This window comes from Coffea arabica, chromosome 2e (genome assembly GCF_036785885.1).
Source record: "Coffea arabica cultivar ET-39 chromosome 2e, Coffea Arabica ET-39 HiFi, whole genome shotgun sequence".
Classification (NCBI taxonomy): domain Eukaryota; kingdom Viridiplantae; phylum Streptophyta; class Magnoliopsida; order Gentianales; family Rubiaceae; genus Coffea; species Coffea arabica.
The window spans coordinates 66,289,387-66,311,323 of NC_092313.1; the positions used below are offsets into that span (position 1 = coordinate 66,289,387).

The following is a 21,937-nucleotide window of genomic DNA, read 5'->3' on the forward strand; positions in this document are numbered from 1 at the left end:
GGCAATCCAAGTTCGAACAAATTCTTATCAAATTAGGGCTATCAACAGTTCGGGGTTACGGACCCAATAGTTTTTTCTGGGTATGAGTTGAGAAACAAATCTATTACCAAGACCTGGATTTGTTTACTCTAACAACAAAAAAGATCGGATACAGAATATAGGATTCTGACCCATATACGACCCTAACCCGGACAATATTTTAATAATTATAAAATATAAATATTTCTAAATACAATAATAATTCTTTTACCAAATTAACAAATCCTATTCTTGTTGTGGCCTTATTTCTAAATACAATAATATAAATATTTCTAAATACAATAATATTTTTAAATACATTTATTTTTGTTGGCCTTATTTTTTCGAGGCAGACCCGGGACCCATCGGACTTGGTTCCGGGACCCTAAGCACAAGACTCGTCGAGTATGCGGATCGGATCCGAAACTGGTACATTATAATGGGTTAGGGTTCGAAATTTTCAATTTCGTCCTAAACTCAACCCGTTGACAAGCCTATATCAAATCGAACTCGATTAGAGTATCGAATAGTTTGGTTCATCTTTCAATTTTAATTATGCACTTGATCAGTAATCCAATAGAAAAAGGGAAAAAAGGGTTATTAGAGTCTATGCTTTAATTCTCTTTTCAATTTTATCTTTCCATAGAAGGGGTGGAGGAGACCAAAGAGAGTGGCGGAGACCATTTCGATAAGTTCATCATTAGTGTGTTCATTAGGCCAAGCTCATCATTAATTTGTTCATTAGGCCCTAAGTTGTATCCATAATCCACTATCCCTCTGAATCACCGGTCTAGTCGAACTAACACAACCATTAATCAACCAAATCCAAATGGAGATATCCAAACTCTCAATCTTCCAACTTCTTGCTTGTGATGGGAGTTACATTTAAATGTTTAATATAGGTCAAAACCATTTTAGTTGATGTCATTGGTATAAAAAAAAAAAATTCTATACGTCATATATGCTGTATATTATATAAAAGTAAAAGATAGTTTGTTATTTTTATGAATATATCTATCAGATATAGAAATTTTTAATCTATCTCATAATTTATTTTCAGTTGTTTCTTACAGGCAAATTTAAAAACCTTTAAATTCTATTTGACGGTGAATGGAGAACACAATTAAAATAATAATGTATCAATTAAAATATATTTATCAATTAAAATAATAAAATTTCCACACATTTTTATAGTCAGGGGTCCACCTAAGACTTTTACCGGGTTTTTGCCCAATTGTAGTGGGTTGTATAATCCACATTTCTATAGGCTCTCCCGCTTTCTTCTCGCTCTCGGCATTGGCTCTAACAAGATCATAGCTTGTAAACTAAAGCCAATTCCCAATTCTTAGCATCATCGACGATCTAGGGTTTGTGCTTTAATCTCAAGCTTTTAAGGTAATAGTCCCTCTGCTTTTAATATTTTGCCAATTCAACACATTTCAGGAGAATATTGCATATTATTTTGGATTTTCTCTGCCTTTTTTTGTGCTGATTTTCACTGCTAAAATGGTGATATAAATTAGTATGAATTTTAGTAACAACAATAAACAATATTAAAAGAAACTATGGGGTGAGAAAAGGAACATGATTTTACTTGGGTTGGAAATTTTAACAGTGCAACTAGCATCTCTAAAGAAGAATTTTGTGTTCTAGTTAGTTATTTTCTGTGTCTCTGCAGTCTGGGTTCTGTGAATTATTAGAAACGGGATTATTAATGTATCTGAATAAATTTTCATTTTCAATTGATAGAAGTTTTGTCTGAATATTCGAGCATTCAGTGAAGGTGCTGATTCTTGCAATTTTCTTGGTACTTAGTTTTTTTTTTTCAGTTACTTATTTTTTGTGGTTTTGATTTGCCAGTGCAGTGAATTTTACATTTTAAGCTAACCTGTTGGAGAACTGATATGGAGAATGAGGTGATGGACTACGATATAGGTTTGGGAGGTTCAGGAGGTGGAGGTGAAGATGATGGCCTGTATATTGAACAGGAAGAGGATGACCCAGTGGTTGATGGTTCTCCCACTGCTGCCGGTAGTAGTGCTGGTGCTGGTGCTATGGGTGGCTTCCAGGGCAGTGCCTCTTTAGAAACTTATATTCCTGAGGCAGACCCTGATCTAGAACCTTACGAGGGGATGGAATTCGAATCAGAGGAGGCTGCTAAGGCTTTCTACAATTCATATGCCCGGCGTGTTGGCTTCAGTACCCGCGTCAGCTCCTCCCGTCGCTCCAGGAAGGATGGGGCCATCATCCAGAGGTCCTTTGTTTGTGCTAAAGAAGGGTTCCGCAACTTGAATGAGAAGCGCACCAAGGACCGAGAAATCAAGCGTCCCCGGACCATCACCCGTGTGGGTTGCAAGGCCTCTTTATCTGTCAAGATACAGGACTCTGGTAAATGGCTTGTGTCCAACTTTGTCAGAGAGCATAATCACCAGCTGGTCCCCCCAGACCAAGTCCATTGCCTCCGTTCTCATCGCCAAATCTCTGGTCCTGCCAAGACCTTGATTGATACCCTTCAGGCTGCTGGCATGGGCCCCCGCAGAATTATGTCTGCTCTCATTAAGGAGTATGGCGGTATTAGCAAGGTTGGATTCACGGAGGTCGATTGCAGAAATTACATGCGAAATAATCGTCAGAGGAGTCTCGAAGGAGATATTCAGCTGCTTCTGGATTATCTGAGGCAAATGCAGGCTGAGAACCCCAATTTCTTCTATGCAGTTCAGGGAGAAGAGGATCACGCTACTGGCAATGTCTTCTGGGCTGATCCTAAGGCCAGGGCCAACTATACTTACTTTGGGGATATTGTCACGTTTGACACGACTTACAGGTCCAACAGGTACAGATTACCCTTTGCACCGTTTACTGGGGTAAACCATCATGGACAGCCTGTTCTGTTTGGTTGTGCTTTCCTGATAAATGAGTCAGAAGCATCATTCGTATGGCTTTTCAAGACCTGGCTTGCGGCTATGTCTGGTTGTCCTCCAGTGTCCATCACCACTGATCATGATTCTGTAATTCAGTCAGCTGTCATGCAGGTTCTTCCTGACACTCGTCACCGTTTTTGCGAGTGGCATATATTCAAGAAATGCCAGGAGAAATTGTCCCACGTATTTCTTAAACATCCAAATTTTGAAGCAGACCTCCAAAAGTGTGTAAACTTGACAGAGTCCATTGACGAGTTTGAGTCCTGTTGGTTCTCTCTTCTTGATAAATTTGAACTTAGGGATCATGAGTGGCTTCAGGCACTTTATAGTGCTCGCAGTCAGTGGGTCCCTGTCTACCTGCGTGATACATTTTTTGCAGAAATGTCTATTACCCAGCGTAGTGACAGTATGAACTCATATTTTGACGGTTATGTGAATGCATCAACAAATTTGAATCAGTTCTTTAGATTGTATGAAAAAGCATTGGAAAGTCGCAATGAGAAAGAAGTTAAAGCAGATTATGATACAATGAATACTTCACCAACTTTAAGAACCCCGTCTCCTATGGAGAAACAAGCATCTGAGCTTTACACAAGGAAACTGTTTACGAGATTTCAGGAGGAGTTAGTAGGCACTTTGACTTTTATGGCATCCAAAGCAGAGGATGATGGAGATGTCACTACGTATCAGGTCGCGAAATTTGGGGAGGACCACAGAGATTACTGTGTCAGATTTAATGTTTTAGAGATGAAAGCTTTTTGTAGCTGCCGAATGTTTGAGTTTTCTGGCCTTCTTTGTAGACATGTATTGGCAGTCTTTAGGGTGACAAACGTTCTTACTCTTCCATCACATTACATCTTGAAGCGATGGACGAGAAATGCCAAGAGCAGTGTTCTATTAGAAGAACATATTAGTGATGTATTTAGCAGCTACCTGGAGTCACATACTGTTCGATATAACACTTTACGGCATGAAGCCTTAAAATTTGTAGATGAAGGAGCAGAATCTGTTGACTTGTACAATGTGGCAATGGCAGCTCTGGCAGAGGCTTCTGAGAAAGTTGACCTGGAGACAAAAAATGAGGGGAGGATTTCTGCAAATAATGGACGTTTTAGGGATGACTCTAGGAGGAATGGGATCCAGGCAAATCATAAAAACCGGGATCAAAATAAAGGCAGCTTTGCCCAACAACTTTCTGAGGTTAGCCGTTAATTGTTTTTTTTTTTTGTTGAATTTTCTTTCTATTGGAATCACTTTTACCTCTTGCTCCAAGCAAGAGGCATCCCATGCTTTTTCAGACCTTGCTGGAATCTCCTTTTTTCTGTTTCCATAATATAATAAAGCGATTTAGATCAGGCTTTTAAAAATTAAAGATATTAATGTAGGTTAACTGAGTTGAATCCTGATTTATATCTCTAGTGATGCTGTGGTTTTGACTGGGATTTGAAAATTCAAGAGGTTCAGATTGCTGCAAAGTTTGATAAGATGATAGCCTTCTGTTCTTAATGATGTTGTGGTGGTCTTTGTTCATGAATTTTGGTGCAACTTCTACAGTATTTAACTCATCTAACAATTTGTTGCTTGGTTTAACTTACTCTTCCCAAGACAAGGTTCCTTACTTTTCCCTTCTTACTTTTTGATTCTTTAAGAATGTCTATATGTATCATTCCAGATTTTATATCAGCTTCATGATGTACTTCTCAAACTATGTTCTGCGGATATTTTGGCTTACAATTTTCTGCAAGCTGTTATGCTTATGAGATCATGGATTTTTTTTCTGCATCTTTTTATTCAGCTATTTTGAGGAAATGCTTGTAATTTGGCTATATTAAGGATTCTTATTTCCCAAGTTTCTCTTTATCAGTTCAAGCTGTGAGCTGTAATTTGTATTTATTGACCACTTAACCTTGTTTAGTAATTGTATTTATTGATCACTCAACCTTATTTCTGGATATCTTGTTTTGGTATGAGTGTAGATCACTCAACCTTTTTTCTGGATATCCTGTTTTGGTATGAGTGTAGATTGTTTCTTTGGTTTTACTTTATTGTTTTGCATTTTTTCCCTTTTTTACTTGATACCTGTACTTATACATGATTGGAAATAATCTCCATTTTCTGTGGACTTTTTTTTTTTTTGATTAAATGTTTAAGTTGTCCTCATTGACAGGTTTAAAATCAGCATAAAATTGATTTGCAAAATATTCTTGGGCTTTTGAATACATGGAGAACTACCTTTGAACATTGAATGGTTGGAGATTAAAAATAGAATATTGAAGCTCAATAAAATAGAAAACATATGTTTTGCAGTATTTTCCCCACTTCGTGTCTAGTAGAAGTTGTTATACATTCCAAATTATGCATCCATAGTAAAATGTTGTATTCTGTATTTTGATTAGAAAAATATCTGTGCTTAATAAATTTCTTCACAATATTGTAGGAAGACATGGATACGAAAATTCATGAACTTATGCAAGAGGTGGAATCTGCTAATCGAAGATGTGAAGTTTATCGTGGAAATCTTCTCTCGGTTTTGAAGGATATAGAGGAACATAAGCAGCTACTGTCCATTAAAGTCCAGAATGTCAAACTTAGCATGCGGGATGGTCCTCAAAAGGTGAATTTACACCTTACAGAATGTGATTGCTTGATCTAAATATTTGTGTGTGCAAATTTGTGTTGATGTAGGCTCTTCCAAGGAAGTCCCTCCTATTCTGCTTCAATTCTTCGATTTGCCACGGCTGATATTCTTGGTTTATAGTTGTGCAAATAATTTTTTTTTTGGGCTGTAGATGTGTAAGTATATAAATAGAAGACTTGTTCTAGTTGTTTGAAGTTTCACTATGCACTTTTTTTTTTCATTTCTTTTTCTCCACAGTTTAAGGACTTATTCTAAGGCATAACGCATAAACCTTAAAAGTGGAATTTTTTTTTGGAATGCTGAACGCCCAGTACATTTTCATATCCCCCTTCTTTTCTTAATTTTCTTATGATTTCACAATTTTTTATCTTCTTGTTTCTTCTATAGTTAATTTTCTTTCTTGGGCTAAAATGAAATGGAGATTGTGGAAGTGGGAGTGGTTGAGAATCATGGGTTAAATCGTTTGGGTTGGTTTTAAAATATTTCTGCCTTTGTTGTAAAAATGCTTGAGAGGAAAAAAAAAAATCCAATTTCTACTGTTTTGCTTGTGAAATATCAACAACTGATGATGTTTCTCTGAGTTTCTCAAAGCTTTAGTGGTTGTTTTGGATGAAAATCTTTGATTTTGGAGACAAGAAACTACACCTTTATGCCTGGGTTTTTCTTGGTTGACCTGATTCGGTCCCTTCCTTTCAGGCTATTTTGTCTGAGTCTGTCTGGAAAACTAGGATGCTGAAGGTATAAAGATTGCTTATCGTGATTCATTTGGGTGCTGACCCCATGTACGTTAAGATTTAGGGGCTTTGGATATTCTGATTTAGAGCTTCAGTTCATGTTCTTCTCCTTGTTATAGTTGATTGTCCTGAGATTTACATTCTGTTTGTTTAAATAAACATCTTGACTTAAATTATGCTTGATTGGGAGAAAACTCTCCAATATTGCCCTTGTCGTGGGCGATTTTGTGTGGTTTCTCTGTTTTGATAAGTTTAGGGTCAAAATTGAGATTTACTCGAAAATTTGAGTGGGGTGTATGTTTTTGGGTAAAACCCATCTTTCAAAGTTGGTGACCCTTGGTGGTGCCATTGCCAACAGTGTGGCTGCTGCTAACACCAGTGGCAGCTATGGCTGTTTAGTCTATAACTACCTGCACATATGGTATTTGAACTACCACCTCAAATAAGAGGCCATGGTGTTTCATACTTGCAAGAATCTTCTCTTCTCCTGGTTTGTGCTTGACATTTTCACTCTGACATGTTGACTGGTTATCTTCTCATCTTTGTATTGAAGAACTAGTTTCGAAATTTTGTTTTTATACCTCTTAAGTCTTGAAAACTCATATTATGTTTTTTGGGTGCTCAAAGAAATTTATTATAAAGTTTACAATAATCTTTTGTTTGCTGTGCAGTTTTGGCATATAATTGTTCATTCAGTCCCTGCTTCAGAGGTGTAATGATATCTTAGACACTAATTTCATAGATATGGTTACTTAGCTGACATCTGAACCCTTATATGTGCAGATACTGGAAGCTTTGTCTGTTGCTTCCTGCCAGGACTTTTGATGTGGAAGAGTGAAGCTATTGGGTGGTGCTTATATGAAAGGGTTGTTAGTCAATCTCTGTTTCTCAAGTATCCCCAGAAACATGAAGGTTACTCACTTAGATGTGGCAGCAAATTTTCATCAACAGGGTGATGCTTAAGTATGCATTTTTGGTTTGGGGCTTAATGGCTTAAGCCAAGCATTTAAGCAGATGGGTTTGCTCCATCTATGTTAGCCTCTCCAGGACGCTGCCCTTCCTTGAAAAGGACTCAAAGGAAGGTGAACCATTGTTATTTGATCCCCTAATTTTGCATGACGAGAATAGGGCAGCTAAAACTATCAAAATGATGATGTGCATCAAGATGAAGAGTTGAAGGTGGTGAGCCGGAAAATGATTCAAGGTTATAGAGATTTCTCTAGCAAAATGCTGGCAGCTGTTAGGTGGAAAATTCAGCAGCGAATTGGATTGGCATAGATGCAGATGTTGATCTGAAGTAGAATGAGCATCCTGATAGGTCCAGATTGGTCCAGAGAATGTTGTGAGGTGTATCAACTTTGATTTGCTGGAAACTGCTTTGCGCATCAAATTATCAGTTGGAGAAAGAGATGTCAGCTGCAGGCTTAGGAACCTCCAGTTTAAAGCCACTGGCTTGCAGTTGGCTTTGGCTACTTTAAAAGCCTATGTTGATGGTGTTCTCGTGGGATCAGCTCAGAATCATCGGAAGAAAATGGCACAGATTGGCTGCCCAAAACGCCCTTGTTACGCTAAATGAGAAGGCAGCTGAAGCGAAGAACAACTCTGATGATGGGGAGAAGAAAATTATAAAAAAAAAAAAAAAAAAAGGAATGGCAGCCAATTTGCCTTTTAAAAGGTAATTGTTTTGGAAAGATTGGCCAATCCCTTTTTTCGGACAAGGAAATGAGTTGCCAATCATGTTTTTGTAGTGTGAAGTGAAATTCTTTGCTTTAGTTGTAAATTCAATTTCTTATGGTATTTTGACTTAGGTCCTATCTTCCATTCCATTATTTGTAAATTTTCTTTTCCTTGTACTTTCTCTCATTAGTCCTTCAAGGAGGTATCCTCTTCTGATCCATTATTCGTAAATTTTCTTTTCTTCCTTAAACTTTCTCAAACTAGTTCTTCAAGGAGATATCCTAGAACCTTTTGTACAATAATAGATAGAATACCACAAGTACCATAAGTATACTGGTTTGGAATAAACTGGACCAGTTGAGAGTAAAACTTATCAATTTGCAGCACTTGCTTTTGCCGCTGTCAACGCTTGCTGTACTTTTAACAGCAGGTGTGACAAGAAGCACTAGCAGAAAGCAGAAAAACTTCAAAAATACAAGTTTGAATTATCAATGTTGGATTAGGATGTAACTACAAACCCATGACCTGAGACTTTCATGGTCTCCAAAACCATATATTAATCAGTAATACAACAAGCGAAAGAGAATGAAGTAAAAGGTCTTGAAAATCTGGCTGAGAGAGTCCTTAAATCCACATGCTGTTTTATTGAGTTTAATGAAATCATATGTGAAACCTGCTGGATATAGAGGATTTCTTGTTCATAATATGAGCCCACAAACTCTGATTCAGTGCTCTGGCGCTAGGTCTTCCACCATATCAAGTTCTCTTTCAGACAAAGGACAACCTTGGTAGGAATTATTGTCCTTGCAGTACCACAAAAGCTTATGCCAATAAAAATCCTGCAACAGAAAAGCAACCAATATGATCTATGCAAAACCCAAAAAAGCTTATGCCTATAAAGATCCTGCAACAGAAAAGCAACCAATATGATCTATGTACAACTTACTGGCATTACAAAGTTGGGTTTACGTCAGGCGGTGCAATTTGTTCATATGTCATACAGCTCAAGAAACTCAATATGTTGAACATAACATGTAGTACCTGTTTTGGAAGTTTAGCTGACCTTTTTCTTGTTTATATGCAGCACTCTATGAAGAAGAAGGCTTTTAGGATGAAATGAAAACATGGCAGGAATACTACACAAACTGAAGATGTGGTTTTATGTGATTAATTTATTTACTTACTCTCTGCGTTAGCTAAGATCAGAAATTTCTCAAAGTCAGGAGAATAGCATGCTAAGGTTGCTTTAGCATATATGTGTCAAGAGCAGTGGCAAATTTTCCTAGAGCCAGACGTTTTTTCTGATGACAAATTCTACGGGATAAGGATCAAAATAAAACAAACCATGCAGAAATCAAAATGATCTTTTACCAGTTATGTGCCTCGGAATCAATTGGGGGATTGAGGTGATTATACAAACATAATTTAACGAGTCGATTTATGTCCTATGCATTTTCCAAAAGCAAAGGCATAAAAAAGAATAGGGCAACTGATACACAAGCACAAGATGTGGTTCATAAGTTGATTAGATATAAGAGTACAAATATATTCTCTGGCTTTTCTACTCCCAAGATCTCTAAATAGTCCATAAATCTGTATATCTTTGTCAGTCAACAGTCCTGGAGCAGGCACAAAATTCAGACAGACAGACACAAACAGAAATGTATGACTTTGTAAGTGAACTAAAGTATCTCCTGCATGGAGGCATTATATATGTAGTTGGACCATAAGTGCTAATACCATGTTTCTTTTTGGCTTTTAGATTTTAACAGCTGGTAAAACTCACATGAAGCTGCATTAGACACAATAGTTGGATATCCGTTTTTTGAGGTTCTTAAAGTTGGAGAACTGCGAATTATATCTATTGCCTCTTCTTGAAATCTCTAAGCAAGAAATTAGAATTCCACCTAAATTCTAGCTGATCACAAGACTGACATAGAAACAAGTACATCACATCCAGGTTAACTGATAGTGGTGCTCTGTTGTTTCTTAAGGCATTTTTCGCCAGACGGTATCAGCAGAAGGGAACCCTAAATGTATGCAGAAAAGGACAGACCAGACACTCGGCATGATTTCCTTGGCTTTGATGACCAGAGACTAGTCAAATGTTTGATTTTTAACACATCTGACACCATCAATGTTATGCACATTATCCAAAGGCATGAGAGTATAACAAAAATGTAAGAACTAGTAGAAGTACAGATGAAGCAATTGAAAAAAGAATGAGGAAGTCTAATCTAACATTAGTACCTTACTGATAATGTGTGGATTGCCCACTATGACAAGCAATGATTTTGCACGTGTAAGTGCAACATTAAACCTTCTAGGATTAGTAAGGAATCCAAGGCTGAACGTTTTGTCATGCTCGTTGTGTCTGCTAGTTGACCGGACTGTAGAGATAATTATAACTTCTTTCTCTTGTCCCTGAAACTGCTCAACACTCCCAACTTTAATGCCAAATATATCTTCTGATTCAAGTACATTGACAATCTTAACCACTTGTTGACGGTAAGGTGTTATTACACCAATGTCTCCTTCTCTTAGATCTGACAAGGCTCTCAGCTTTATGATCAAGTTAACCACCTTGCTTGCCTCAATCCTGTTAAACCATGAGGGGTTGTACCCTTCTCTCTCATCACATCCCTGAATGCCAACAAAGAGAATAGGAAACTCTCCACGAGGAAGAATACCTAGCCAAGACTTTGCTGAAGAAGTATCTTCTTTGCATGCAAGCAACTCCCCTTCATAGAATAGTTTTGAGGGGAGTTGAAGAATTGCAGGATGACATCTATAATTACTAACTAATTTCGTGATGAAATTTGGATCCCCATGTGAATAGCAGTTACATTCAAAAAGTCTTTCTAAGTAAGATTTTCCCAAGCCATAAGTCATTGCATTTCTGGAAAATACAACAGGGCCTAATTGCTTGGGGTCTCCTGCAAGAACAACAGTAGTTTCCCTTTGACAAAGGTTGGACATAGGTACCATGGTTTCTGGTTCTGAAACTTGACCGGCTTCATCTAAGAATATATGGGAGAAGTGACCACAACTTATACCTTCTGCATAAAGGAGAGATGAACTCATATAAGTAGAGATGATGATCCTGTAACACATTAAGGCCTCCAAAGGAGGACATTTGAAAATAGAGTCCTCAAAATAGCAAAACCGAATGCAATCTGGCCGAACATCTTCGTATTGACGGCTGGTGGCATTGAGCCTGAAGATCTCTTTATCTTTTACTTCAACAATTCCATTGAGAACAAGTTTCTCTAAAATGTAGTCGGCTGCACTGTTTGAAGCAGCACAAACAAGAATGCGGGTATTCTTTCTTGTTGTATAAAGTTGTAGGATTGCTTCTACCAAAGTCACTGTTTTGCCAGTACCTGGAGGTCCATGGATGACATAAGGAGGTGCCCCTTCAGAACTAAGGATCTTCTCAACAGCTTGCAGCTGCTGCTGATTGAGACTTGTAAAAGGCGTGACTGGCATCCCATTACTTGACTGTTCTTTAAGTTGGGAGGGGAACAGGAAATCTATGTCCAGGTATTGTGCAGATTCAACTGCTTGATGTAATCTCTGCAGGTTTATCCTATTGAAAGTAAACCAAATATTATAAAAACTCCCTGGGTGATTTTGCATGTGAAAGTCCTTGCCAAACTTCAAAAGAACTTCATCAGCCTCAATCCGGTAGATGGAACCCTGAAAGTATACATAATTCATATTTTGATCTAATTTCTTATCTAATGCTTTAAAGAGAAGAATACGATCTTGCATATGGTGCTTACCTAATTTTGATACTCCCTATGAATTGTAGCTGAAGGCACAAGACATAAATGAAGGCATAAAAAGAAGGATGACAGATACCAAGCAAACTGGATAATTTACTAATAAATATAGTAGCCCACCAAGAAGATTAATGAAACATTTTCATGTTATCAAATTCATCATAGGATTTCAGAATGATAGAACCTTTGCTTTTTATTTAGAGTTTCTCCTTTGAATAAAAGCTCAAGAATATTTCTTTGCATAAATAGGAAAATTTATCTAGCCCTGGTCTTCTAATGTAATCAAAGAAACTCTGCAACAGCTATTAAGAGATGAATTATGACAAAGGAGATCAGTGCTTTGAGAGCTAGTTTCTGGAAAAATATCATCCAAAGCACGAACTTTTTCAAGAAGCAAGGTTCAGGAGCTTATGAAGCTAGGATCATAATTAACTACATGAACCCAAATATAATCACTATATTATGCCAACCAAATACTGACTTTGGCAAAAACAGTGGTACGGTTCTAGAAACGTATCATCTGTTACACCAAATGGTGATGTATATCCAACTAAAGTTGTCATGATGTCTTCATGAGACTAGATAAAATAACTTAGAAGAACTTGATACGAGATGTAATTTAAACTCAACCAGGACAGAGCAACCTGAAGTTTGGGAATCCAAAATTTTGAAGTGCTTGCTACTTCTGAAGTGGTAGAGTTCAGAACTTTAGCCCCTACACATTTTCATGTTTGCAAAAAGAAATTAACCTGATACTGGAAATTAAGACCATTTCTCTGCTGGTAGGCTGGCCCAACAAATACAAAGTCACCATGTACAAGTGAAGGCCTTCTCTCTGCCAGCCCAGGGACCTCAATAGCCATTAAGTTACCCTTCCTTCGTCTCAGTTCCACAGTCCGCATGTCGTAATTCCTCATTTCTTTCTGTTTGCAAAATATTTATAACTTTATACCAACAGAAAGGAGACGAGAGAGCCATAATGTTTATAACTGAATGAAAGTTACCTCCAAATGTAGCTCTTCCATGTATAGTAAGGTGCCGAAATAAGAAGCATAATTCTCCTTCGTTAAGTTTTCTAATATAACTGCAGGGATTTGCTTATCTTCTAATAACTTCCTAGTTCCTTCTGGCATTTCAAACTGACGAAGCTTATATTTCCACCCTCTGCTGGATCTCTTTGCAGGATATCTAGCAAATGTTTCAGAAGTAGATTGTCTATTTCTTTGATATTTTGCATATGACTTCCTTGAAGCCAGAGACTGGGAAACCTTGTCCTCAGCCAAGAGAAATATCACACGCTCTATCCTTTCATCCCCTACATCAAAATGCACTATACTTGTGTGCAATCCAATGTCTTTAGGTTTGCAAGATAACCAAATGGTAAGCGTTTTTCCTGGCTGAAGGGTTCTATCTTCAAGAGAAAATCCCTCCAGAAACCTTTTAATGTATTCGTCATCAGAATCCATTGAAGGTGGTTTCAGCAGTGATATAGTGAACGAGTCTGCAGGGTTTGAACCAAAAATTTTCACTCCCCAAAGTGGCACAGGCTCTCTAGTTGTATTAGTTATAGTGACTGCATCATAAGAAGTCTCCCCAACAAAAGCAGACCGAGGCTTCCCTCGGGTAAAGGGAAAAGGAGTTGAGATTATCACTGGATCCTCTTCATTTTGGTCATCAGAGCAAACAGGACCATCAAGCTCAAAATCGATAAAGCTGATCTCACCTTTGTCTCCAATAACAGAGCATTCATCATTCCTGTTCACCTTTTGAACTCTACTCATGCTTATGTTGTTTCCAGTAACAGTGTAGTGCTGCTAGTGCAACCAAAAGAAATTGCAAAAACTAGGTCACGTGATCAAGTAATAGCAAGAAGCAAATTGAGTTTGAACATGTTATTGTTGTTATTACAGAGTATACAGAAAATTTGCTATCGCACTGGGTGTTAACTTTGAATTTCTCATGAGAACATGGTACTTCAAGAGGAAAGAATTAAGAATATGCCCACCAAATAGTTTAAAGCAGGCCTTGTCATCTGCTAGATTCCAACCCTATTTTAATGTCAGAAAGATTCGAGAATTTGCAAAATATTATTAAAAAAAAAAAAAACCAGAAAGAGTGGAACTGAATCATTAAGACAAGTAAAATTTTTACTCTTATGTTGTAAAGAACCAAAAAAAAATCATATCTGCGTTTGTGATCATATACTTATGACAGCATATACACAAGTAAATGGAATATAGTAGTACATGTAATCAAGTGGAAAAGGAGAAGATGTGCAAGCAATTAAGGAAAAATCAGGAGACATGCATTCCAACTATTGATAGCAATATCAAGTAAGAAGGAATTCAAGAGACATGGCTACTATTTAAACCCTTAAGGCTGTCAATTAGGAAAATCGTGAATTAAGATTTTTTGAGCAGCATTGCCATTCAAGTATTATCCGTCTCTCGTTCAAAAGTTGCTTCAAATTCTCTATCTTTTTGCTCCGTACTTAATAATCTTCACCCTTTTTTAAGTAGTAACAATGATCAGACCATTTCATGCCACACTCATTCATCAAATGCATGCATGCATAAACAAATATGAAAAACCTTCTGCAAATGCAATTCAAATTCACAGAACCAAAATTGAAACATCAATGATGCAAATCTTTAATTCTTACAATCTGCAGAAAAATGCCAGGGAAGCCTTCCTTATTGCCTCAATGCCTTGGTTAAACTTCAGCGATCAAGAAAAGAATCAAGAAAGTAAAGACTAAAGAGAACCCACTACCGGGATGGACCCAAGGGAAGACTAGAAGTCAATAGCAACAGGAAATAATGCAAACCTTTTCCTTTTCTTTTCCTATTTTCTTTTCCTTTAACTTGCAATCAATACCAAGACACAGTTGGGTACTTCAAAATAGTGCATTGTACATGAAAATTTAAACATGAACAAATACAATTCATTTTGTTTCTCTCTTTTTGTTTCTTATTTTTTGGGTTTTTTTTTTGGGTTTGGCTGAAAAATTGTTTAGTTACAAATTTCGTGCTGTAAATTTAGCACTTTCGTCAATGCCATACATGTGGAAGTTTGTCAATGCATGTTGGTGGACATTGGTGAATTATTTTTGGTAAGGTTTTTGATGGAACTGCCAACCAATTAATCTTTGTAGACTGAAATGTTCTAAAAGTTTTTAGCTGAAACTGATTTCAACAACATTTCAGAGTAAATAAGACCTCTTTTTCCTGGATAAAGTTACAGAATTTCTAAAACTATCAATAGAACTCTTGTTTTAGGTTGAGCTGCATTATATGCACTCCATTAGAAAAAAAAAAGGGATTAATGTTCTGTACACAGATAATAATATATTGTATACTTTTACCACTGAATGTATGACACATAATTTGAATTTGAATTTGCAATCTAAATTTTGCATATATGTAGTGCATCCAATCACGATAGTGCATACAATGTCAGTGCATATAAGATTGACTCAAAAAAAAAATGAAAATGTGTATACATAATTTGTGTGTGTGTGTACCTTTATATGCATGAATATGGGAAATTTGACAAAAATGTTTTCTAATTATACTAGTTTGAAGACAATATATCATCATATTATTCAGGATCCTTAAATTAAGTAGAAATATCTACGTCCACACAATTTTTCAAAGAGAAAATAGCCAACACATGGAAAGGCATTTTTACCATACATTTTGAAAACAATAATTTTGAGTGTTGGAGTAAGGAACATGAAATAGATCACTTCTTTATTTTGTTTTTACTTTTTTGGAACAGAAAATGACTTCTTGTTGATATGGATTCTTGTCAAAATAACCTTATCCTATTACTTTAGAAGAATCTAAAGCTAGTGTATTCTGTTTTAATCTAAACTAATAAAAATTGAGTAAATAGCTGTTTTATTATGACATCAAGTGTCCTGTTCTAATAAATGATCCTTCTTTGAATTTTTGATAGCAAGATCACATTACAATGCTTAACTGAGATTTTTTTGCTCAATAAACACACAGCTAAATGAACTTGTTCATAAAACACAAACATATTTACGGATTGTAATGCTAAACAATGGAATAGTAGATTGGGACATATTTTTGCGACAGATTAGGAGCATTGGACTTAGCAAGTGAAAGATATAGAGAATAAAGAGTGAGATCATTAATTTTAGTCGATCAACGCACAGCATAGTCACATAGTCGTGACCGTTTAGTTCATCATTTTTTTTTTTTTTCATTTTACAGTTACACAGGAAGTTAAAAAGACTAGGTATAGAAGGTCAATTTTGTTATTGAGGAAAATTTGCCAAATCGGTTCCTCACACTATCAGAAAAAAGAAACTTTTTTAGTCTCTCGCGTTCAAAATCGTTCACTATAGTCCCTCAGATGTAAAAAGTCCATCCAATTGGTTCCGAAGTTCATTTTGCCCACTTCTCTGCCCAAAAAACCCACGCCTCTCTCATGTGTCTATAATTTCAAGGACAAAAAATTAAAACACACTTCGTTTCCTTTTAAGGAACACATCATCCATCAAAACCCTAAATATAAACCTTTTAAGAAACACATTGGCCGATTGATAGTTTTTAACAAGTCAAATATTATTGATAGCAATTTACTGCACAATAGAGGATCATACCACTTGAACTAACGACAAGCACGATTCACCTAAAATGCAAGAATATCACATATTAAGAACCAATTTTCACCCCATATCAAGAACAAGTTTTTTTCAAGACAATCAAAATGAAATATGCTCAAACTTGCTCCATAATTTGGGCAGCTATAGAATCTCCCTCCCACATTTGCAGGTTTCCAAGAAGTCACAATCATGGATTCTTTGTCACATAGCATTAAAAATTGTTTGCTTCCATTGTACTCTTCAATGAGTGAATTCCTTTTATATCTTTTCTTGCTCTTTTCTACTACTTGCACGTGACCCTACTGAAAATTTCTTCTTTGATTAGAGGCTTGGTGGCTTACAATTAGGATTTTGGTAGCTGAAAAAATAGGGGAAAGGGGGAAGAAAGGGTTTGGCGACTTACATTTTCTTCTTTTTTTTTTTTTAAAAAAAAGGGTTTGGTGGTTTACATTTCTTCTTTTTTTAAAAAAAAAAAAAAAAAAGAGGAAATAAAGTGTATTTTCATTTGCCCTTGAAATTATGGGTGGAAGAGAGAGGTGTGCACTTTTTGGCTGAAAAAGTAAGCGAAAATGAGTTTTGAAATCAATCAGGTGGACATTTTTTTATATCTGAGGGACAAATTGTGACTGATTTTAAATTAATGTGAAGGATTAAAAAAGTTTTTTTCTCAAAATGCGAGGACCAATTTGGCAAATTTTCCTTTTATAAAAGTCATTTAAACCATTTTGATTCATGAAAAGATAGTAATGGAGTTTCCAAAGCTAATTACGGAGTACCAAAATTGTTGGTTTAGACCAAATAGAAGAACAAAGCAAACATCGTGACAATGATACAATACATTGCCATTGCGGTACAATTACCAACAAGTGAAATGGGAATGACCAAAATCTATTATCATTGAGGACTTTTTTGATACCCATTTTCATTGCCATTTCAGAGTGTTTACCAAACAGGTGGCTGAGTAGAGCTGTGATTGTGTAGCCAACTAATCATTGGAAGATCAAAACTAGATTTTAAACCAAAAACCACTTTCTTGAGGTTTAATCTTTCAAAAAACAGAAAAAACTAACATTAAAATTCTCGGAATTTTGGTATGGACAAGGGGACACCAAGAGGTTTTGTCAACAATTTCGTAGAAGCGAATGAATTCAAGTGGACACAGGCCCTGTCTCTAAATATATGCATTGAATCAAACTAATGAAGTCCTTTGACTTCTCTGAAAAATTCTGAAGGAATAAAAATCATATATTCTCCCCTCTAAGAACGTATGTAGAAGCAAAATTTCAGCCTCTAGCAAGAGCTTAAATCTTACAAGAATGTCATCAATGTTTCATGGAACCTTGGATAAGCCATCACAGAAAAATAAGACTTTAGAATCCATTTCAGTAATTACTTTATCGAAATGCCGAAATAAATAAAGAAAGAAAAAATTTGATGGGGTTTCTTACCTTTAATTTTTTTTTTTCTAAAGGTTTAGTTGATGGGATTTCTGACCATTTTTCATTAACTATTCGAAAGTTTTCTTGAACTCGATCAAAGTTGTTTAGTGTATAATTGAGGGGGGGAAAAAACTAAGGTGAAACGCTGTATTACTTGTTCTTTGACTATACAATTTTTAAGTGAAAAAAAAAAAAGAAAAGAAAGAAAGAAGAGTAACGAAGCCAGGAACACCTTAATATGAGAAGTTCGTACTTTAAATAATACATAATCCTAAATTAAAATTATGATTTTAGTGTATTCTCAAGCTTAGTTTGCCAAAATTGTAGATATCAACTTGGAGTCATGTTATATTAAGGCAAGCAAACAACTTAGACAAGAAATTAAGAAAATGGTTACAACCTCCAAACATCTTTTACTAGTATCATTCTGATATTAGTATTATTGCAGTATAATCTATAGCTTCTCAGGCCATTACATCATGTTATAAGGAGATTATAGTTTACAGGACGTACTTTCTTAAGCATGAATATTCGTATGAATAATATGCAATACATATTAGACAACGTTCACCCACATCCCAGTACTAGGTATATCTTCATGCACCACGAAGAGCATATAGTATCCTTTTGGTGCGATCTCAGGTGAGGATGGTCCAATTGCAGTAATCCTATAAGTACTCGAGGCAACATTAACGGCCTCAACAAACTTCAAAATCACCATTCTTTGGTTCATTGAGAAAGAATGCGTAGTAAAAGATGGTGCAATGATTCTCACTGATAAACTTGCCACTTTCAGAAAATTGTTGACTGAGAAAGTCACTGAAAACTTCCGCTGGTATGTTATATTTTCAGCCATTCCAACAATCCTCGGTCTCACCGGATCATGCAGCTGTGCTAAGTAAGGTGGAGAAAAGGCTTCCAAGCTCAGGTCAGTTGGAAATTGTACACCAGTAAATTTGTAGTATACATGTGGATTGCTTCCTCCAACTAGCACTCTTCCGTCAATGAGTAGTGTGGCAGAAGAATGGTACATTCTTGGCCTTTGTGCAGTTTCCATAACTGAGAACCGATTATGTTGCATTGCGCGGGGCTTGTAGATCACTGCCCTTGTGACAGGATTTCTTGCATTTTCCCAACCTGCAGTTCCTGAACTTGCACCATTGATTATGATGACATCTCCAGTAGGAAGAAGTAGCATGTCACCCATTACTCGTGCCATGGGCATTGTCTCCATTTCCCAGGCAGGATTTTGGTCAGTGACTTTTAGGCGACCACATGTGGAGCTTGCACGGATGAAATATCCCTGCCTTGCACTCGTGAACGCCCCGTGAGGTGCACCGCCGCAGACCATGATCTCTGCCTCTATTGGACCATTTTCGTTGATAGGAAGCAGCACTGATGAGCCTGAACTAGGATAGTTCCTGGAAGCATCACCAGGAATCTGAGGAAACTCCCTGACAACCTTGCTTTGACGGTAGTCAAACAAAATGGACCTTGTGTTTGCAAAAATGAACAAGTTTCCGTCTGGTAAGAGATGGAGAAATGGATACAAGTTATTCTCACCTTCATCCTTGGTTTCTTTAAGAAACTCCAGATCATAAGAAACGGTTGCAGGTTGAGAATAAAACTCATAATTAAACTGTCCTCTCCCCCCAACTATGATTATTCTTCCATCAGGCAGAATCTGATTTGTTGCATACCATCTACGTCTCATAAGAGCATTTGGAAACTCAACCCAATCACAATCTTCACCACCACAAGGGGAAAATTTTCGTACAGCATGATCTCCATCATTGTATCCACCTGTTTGAACCAGTGTTCCATCTTCGAGGACTGCCCCTGAAGAGCACCAAGTATCTGTCTGTACCATTAACGGCCTAAAGTTATTGGTGCCAATGTCATACAGAACAGAGTGAGCTGTGCAGTCCGTTTTAAGTGCTACGTCATGTGGATCACGACGACAGCGCCCGCCCGGAAGAGAGATATTAGAATTGCCAAAGTCAGTCCTATCAAACATAATAACTCTGTTGTTGTGCAAGAGTTGCATATGCATTGCTGATATGCCAATACATTCCTGCAAGAGACGCCATTCTCCTTGAATAGCTGTAGCCAGTGAGGTTGCTGGGATTCTGGTTGTTGCCAGAACGAGATGGAGGAAGAAAAAGAATGGCAATAGAACGAGGGTGACAATTTTTGTACCCATAGCAGAAGGGAAAAATAAATAAAGAGCAATTATTTTGGTTTTCTGTTGTTAGATTTTAGCGTTCGAGTAGGTGCAATGAAGTTGATCAAATTTAGGAACTGTGTCAGTCTACAAAATGGTTCACGGAGTGTGGTATTTATAATTCAATTATGTTATGATTAAATACTAATGGGTGCAGAACATGCAGGACTTCTTCTGTGAAGATCAATCCAAGCAGAAATTCAGCACCATCAAGAAATGGTGACCCGAAAATTGCATGAAATAATGACTCTTCCAGGAAGCAATGCCAAGAACCCCTTCACCCTATTACTGCCGCTTTCATGATGTCCGGGATTACAAAATACATGTTTTTCAACAGCATCTGATGGATACTTGTATCCAGTTCTCAGCTGGCGCCGATAAAAGTTGCAAATTTAGGTACACTGGTCACTGGCGCTTTCTCATAAATACATATAATTTCCAAGTGAAAGCATTTCTCTACATTCAATTTCCACTATATAATTATTTTAGCATTCAATCTATTTAGTAACCATATTCCCATTGTTCTTATTTTTTTTTTCAACATTACTATTTGATAAAAAGTTGAAAATCATATTTAAGCTCGTCAATCGGGCCATTTGAATCGGACGTTAACAAACCCAGACTCGACTCATCTAATTAGTAAGACTTTCGGGTTTCAAACCATGAGTTTTGAATTAATAAATGTGAACTTTATACTTGACTTACAAAACATTTGGGGTTTTAAGTTTAATTCAGACTTAGCCCAAACTCACTTGTTACTCCTTAATTTCTTTAATATAATTACTATAACTATAAATTCGTAAAGCTAATTTAACATCCACAACATTAAAACTATACACGAACCAACAATAGTCCATTAAAAAAGTATATAAATCAAGAAATTTTCAATAATAATTATCTAATTCGTTCAAAATACATGAAAAATAGTAATAAAATATGATTATCAATCAATACATATTCAAAGGTTGAAACTTCGCCATAACCTTCTCAATTTGCACCTACTAATATTTCTCCACTCATTTTGTTTATAGTGTCCAAATTTGAACAGAAATACAGCATTTGAATCCAAATAGAAGTAAACAAATTGATTTGTCTCATGAGTCATGAGTCATACAAGAACCTACAAGAAAGAAGAAAATAGACCAAGAAATGATGGTGATCAATTCAGGTTGAGATTAAGCTGATGCTTTGTCATTGAAACTACCAATGTATGCTTTACGGATGTGGAGATTGGAGATTAGAGGTGAAGATTGGAGAGGCCAATCGTACAGGTGGAGTGGGGATTGGAAAAGTAGAGGCTAGTGTACTAATAGGAGAGGTGAGAAACCAAAGGGATTAAGGCTCTCGTCGTTCCTTTGTCTAAATGTATAGGCACAAATTAACGGATTTAACCTATATCATATTTAAGTGTAGTAAGACCCAAACTCGGCTCACATTTAATTCTATATCATATTTAAGTCTAGTAAGACCCAAACTTGGCTCATATTTAATTCGAACCTAACATTTAAATCTAAACTTAACCCAATCCAATGAAAGGTTAGGTTCGTCAAACTTTTTATCAGGTCGAATTGAGTGAGTTTGAGTTGATCCGACCCTATTAACAATCTTAATCACATTTTGAACTAATCTAATTAAGCACGATTATATTACATTTTGGACTAATCACATTAAAAAAAGGTTTGTTATATGGCCCAGGATTTTTTTTTTTTTTTTGAAAAAAAACGTTTAGTCGTACGCACGATAATTTATTCTCATTCTCAGATGACAATCTTGACATGCAGTGATCTAGAGAAAAGGTATTGCTTCTTTTCTTTTTTTTTTTTCCAAACAACCGCATGTGGTGTTATGATGGAGGACTTGCCAAG

At 36.5% G+C, this 21,937-nt stretch overlaps 3 protein-coding genes across 7 annotated transcripts; 1 reads left to right on the forward strand and 2 right to left on the reverse strand.

Annotated features, from left to right (window-relative positions):
• Positions 1-1,227: 1,227 nt before the first annotated feature.
• On the forward strand, positions 1,228-8,208 carry LOC113727495 (protein FAR1-RELATED SEQUENCE 5-like). 3 transcript variants are annotated; one of them, XM_027251696.2, is made up of 5 exons: positions 1,228-1,413; positions 1,879-4,139; positions 5,377-5,553; positions 6,274-6,359; positions 7,095-8,208. In XM_027251696.2, exons 2-4 carry the CDS (start codon positions 1,923-1,925, stop codon positions 6,319-6,321), a joined length of 2,442 nt encoding a protein of 813 aa, XP_027107497.2. In that variant the 5' UTR covers positions 1,228-1,413; positions 1,879-1,922; the 3' UTR covers positions 6,322-6,359; positions 7,095-8,208. The 3 variants fall into 3 exon arrangements, with proteins under 3 accessions (XP_027107497.2, XP_071936828.1, XP_027107498.2); XM_072080727.1 differs by having other exon boundaries at positions 1,884-4,139; XM_027251697.2 differs by lacking the exon at positions 6,274-6,359 and having other exon boundaries at positions 1,229-1,413.
• Positions 8,209-8,345: 137 nt separating this feature from the next.
• Positions 8,346-14,564, reverse strand: LOC113727494 (probable RNA helicase SDE3). Of its 3 annotated transcripts, XM_072080726.1 has the most exons (6): positions 14,436-14,564; positions 12,778-13,584; positions 12,523-12,696; positions 11,372-11,687; positions 10,239-11,047; positions 8,346-8,827 (listed from the first exon to the last, which is right to left on the reverse strand). In XM_072080726.1, exons 2-6 carry the CDS (start codon positions 13,552-13,554, stop codon positions 8,714-8,716), a joined length of 2,190 nt encoding a protein of 729 aa, XP_071936827.1. In that variant the 5' UTR covers positions 13,555-13,584; positions 14,436-14,564; the 3' UTR covers positions 8,346-8,713. The 3 variants fall into 3 exon arrangements, with proteins under 3 accessions (XP_071936827.1, XP_027107494.2, XP_027107495.2); XM_027251693.2 differs by having other exon boundaries at positions 10,239-11,687; XM_027251694.2 differs by having other exon boundaries at positions 10,239-11,687; positions 12,778-13,587; positions 14,436-14,550.
• A 3,677-nt stretch (positions 14,565-18,241) lies between these two features.
• On the reverse strand, positions 18,242-20,165 carry LOC140037344 (aldehyde oxidase GLOX-like). Its single transcript, XM_072081469.1, has one exon. The coding sequence runs from the start codon at positions 20,049-20,051 to the stop codon at positions 18,405-18,407; it is 1,647 nt and encodes a 548-aa protein (XP_071937570.1). The 5' UTR covers positions 20,052-20,165; the 3' UTR covers positions 18,242-18,404.
• Positions 20,166-21,937: the final 1,772 nt, after the last annotated feature.

What these genes read in the sequence shown, in the direction of transcription:
- LOC113727495 (XM_027251696.2), top strand. Translation starts at nt 1,923, where the DNA reads ATGGAGAATGAGGTGATGGACTACGATATAGGTTTGGGAGGTTCAGGA. An exon ending in TTGCCCAACAACTTTCTGAG is followed by an intron (nt 4,140 to 5,376) that starts GTTAGCCGTTAA and finishes ACAATATTGTAG; the next exon opens with GAAGACATGGATACGAAAAT. An exon ending in TGCGGGATGGTCCTCAAAAG is followed by an intron (nt 5,554 to 6,273) that starts GTGAATTTACAC and finishes CCTTCCTTTCAG; the next exon opens with GCTATTTTGTCTGAGTCTGT.
- LOC140037344 (XM_072081469.1), bottom strand. Translation starts at nt 20,051, where the DNA reads ATGGGTACAAAAATTGTCACCCTCGTTCTATTGCCATTCTTTTTCTTC.
- LOC113727494 (XM_027251693.2), bottom strand. Translation starts at nt 13,554, where the DNA reads ATGAGTAGAGTTCAAAAGGTGAACAGGAATGATGAATGCTCTGTTATT. An exon ending in GTCTTAATTTCCAGTATCAG is followed by an intron (nt 11,688 to 12,522) that starts GTTAATTTCTTT and finishes GTATACTTTCAG; the next exon opens with GGTTCCATCTACCGGATTGA. An exon ending in ATCCACACATTATCAGTAAG is followed by an intron (nt 8,828 to 10,238) that starts GTACTAATGTTA and finishes TTTCTGTTGCAG; the next exon opens with GATTTTTATTGGCATAAGCT.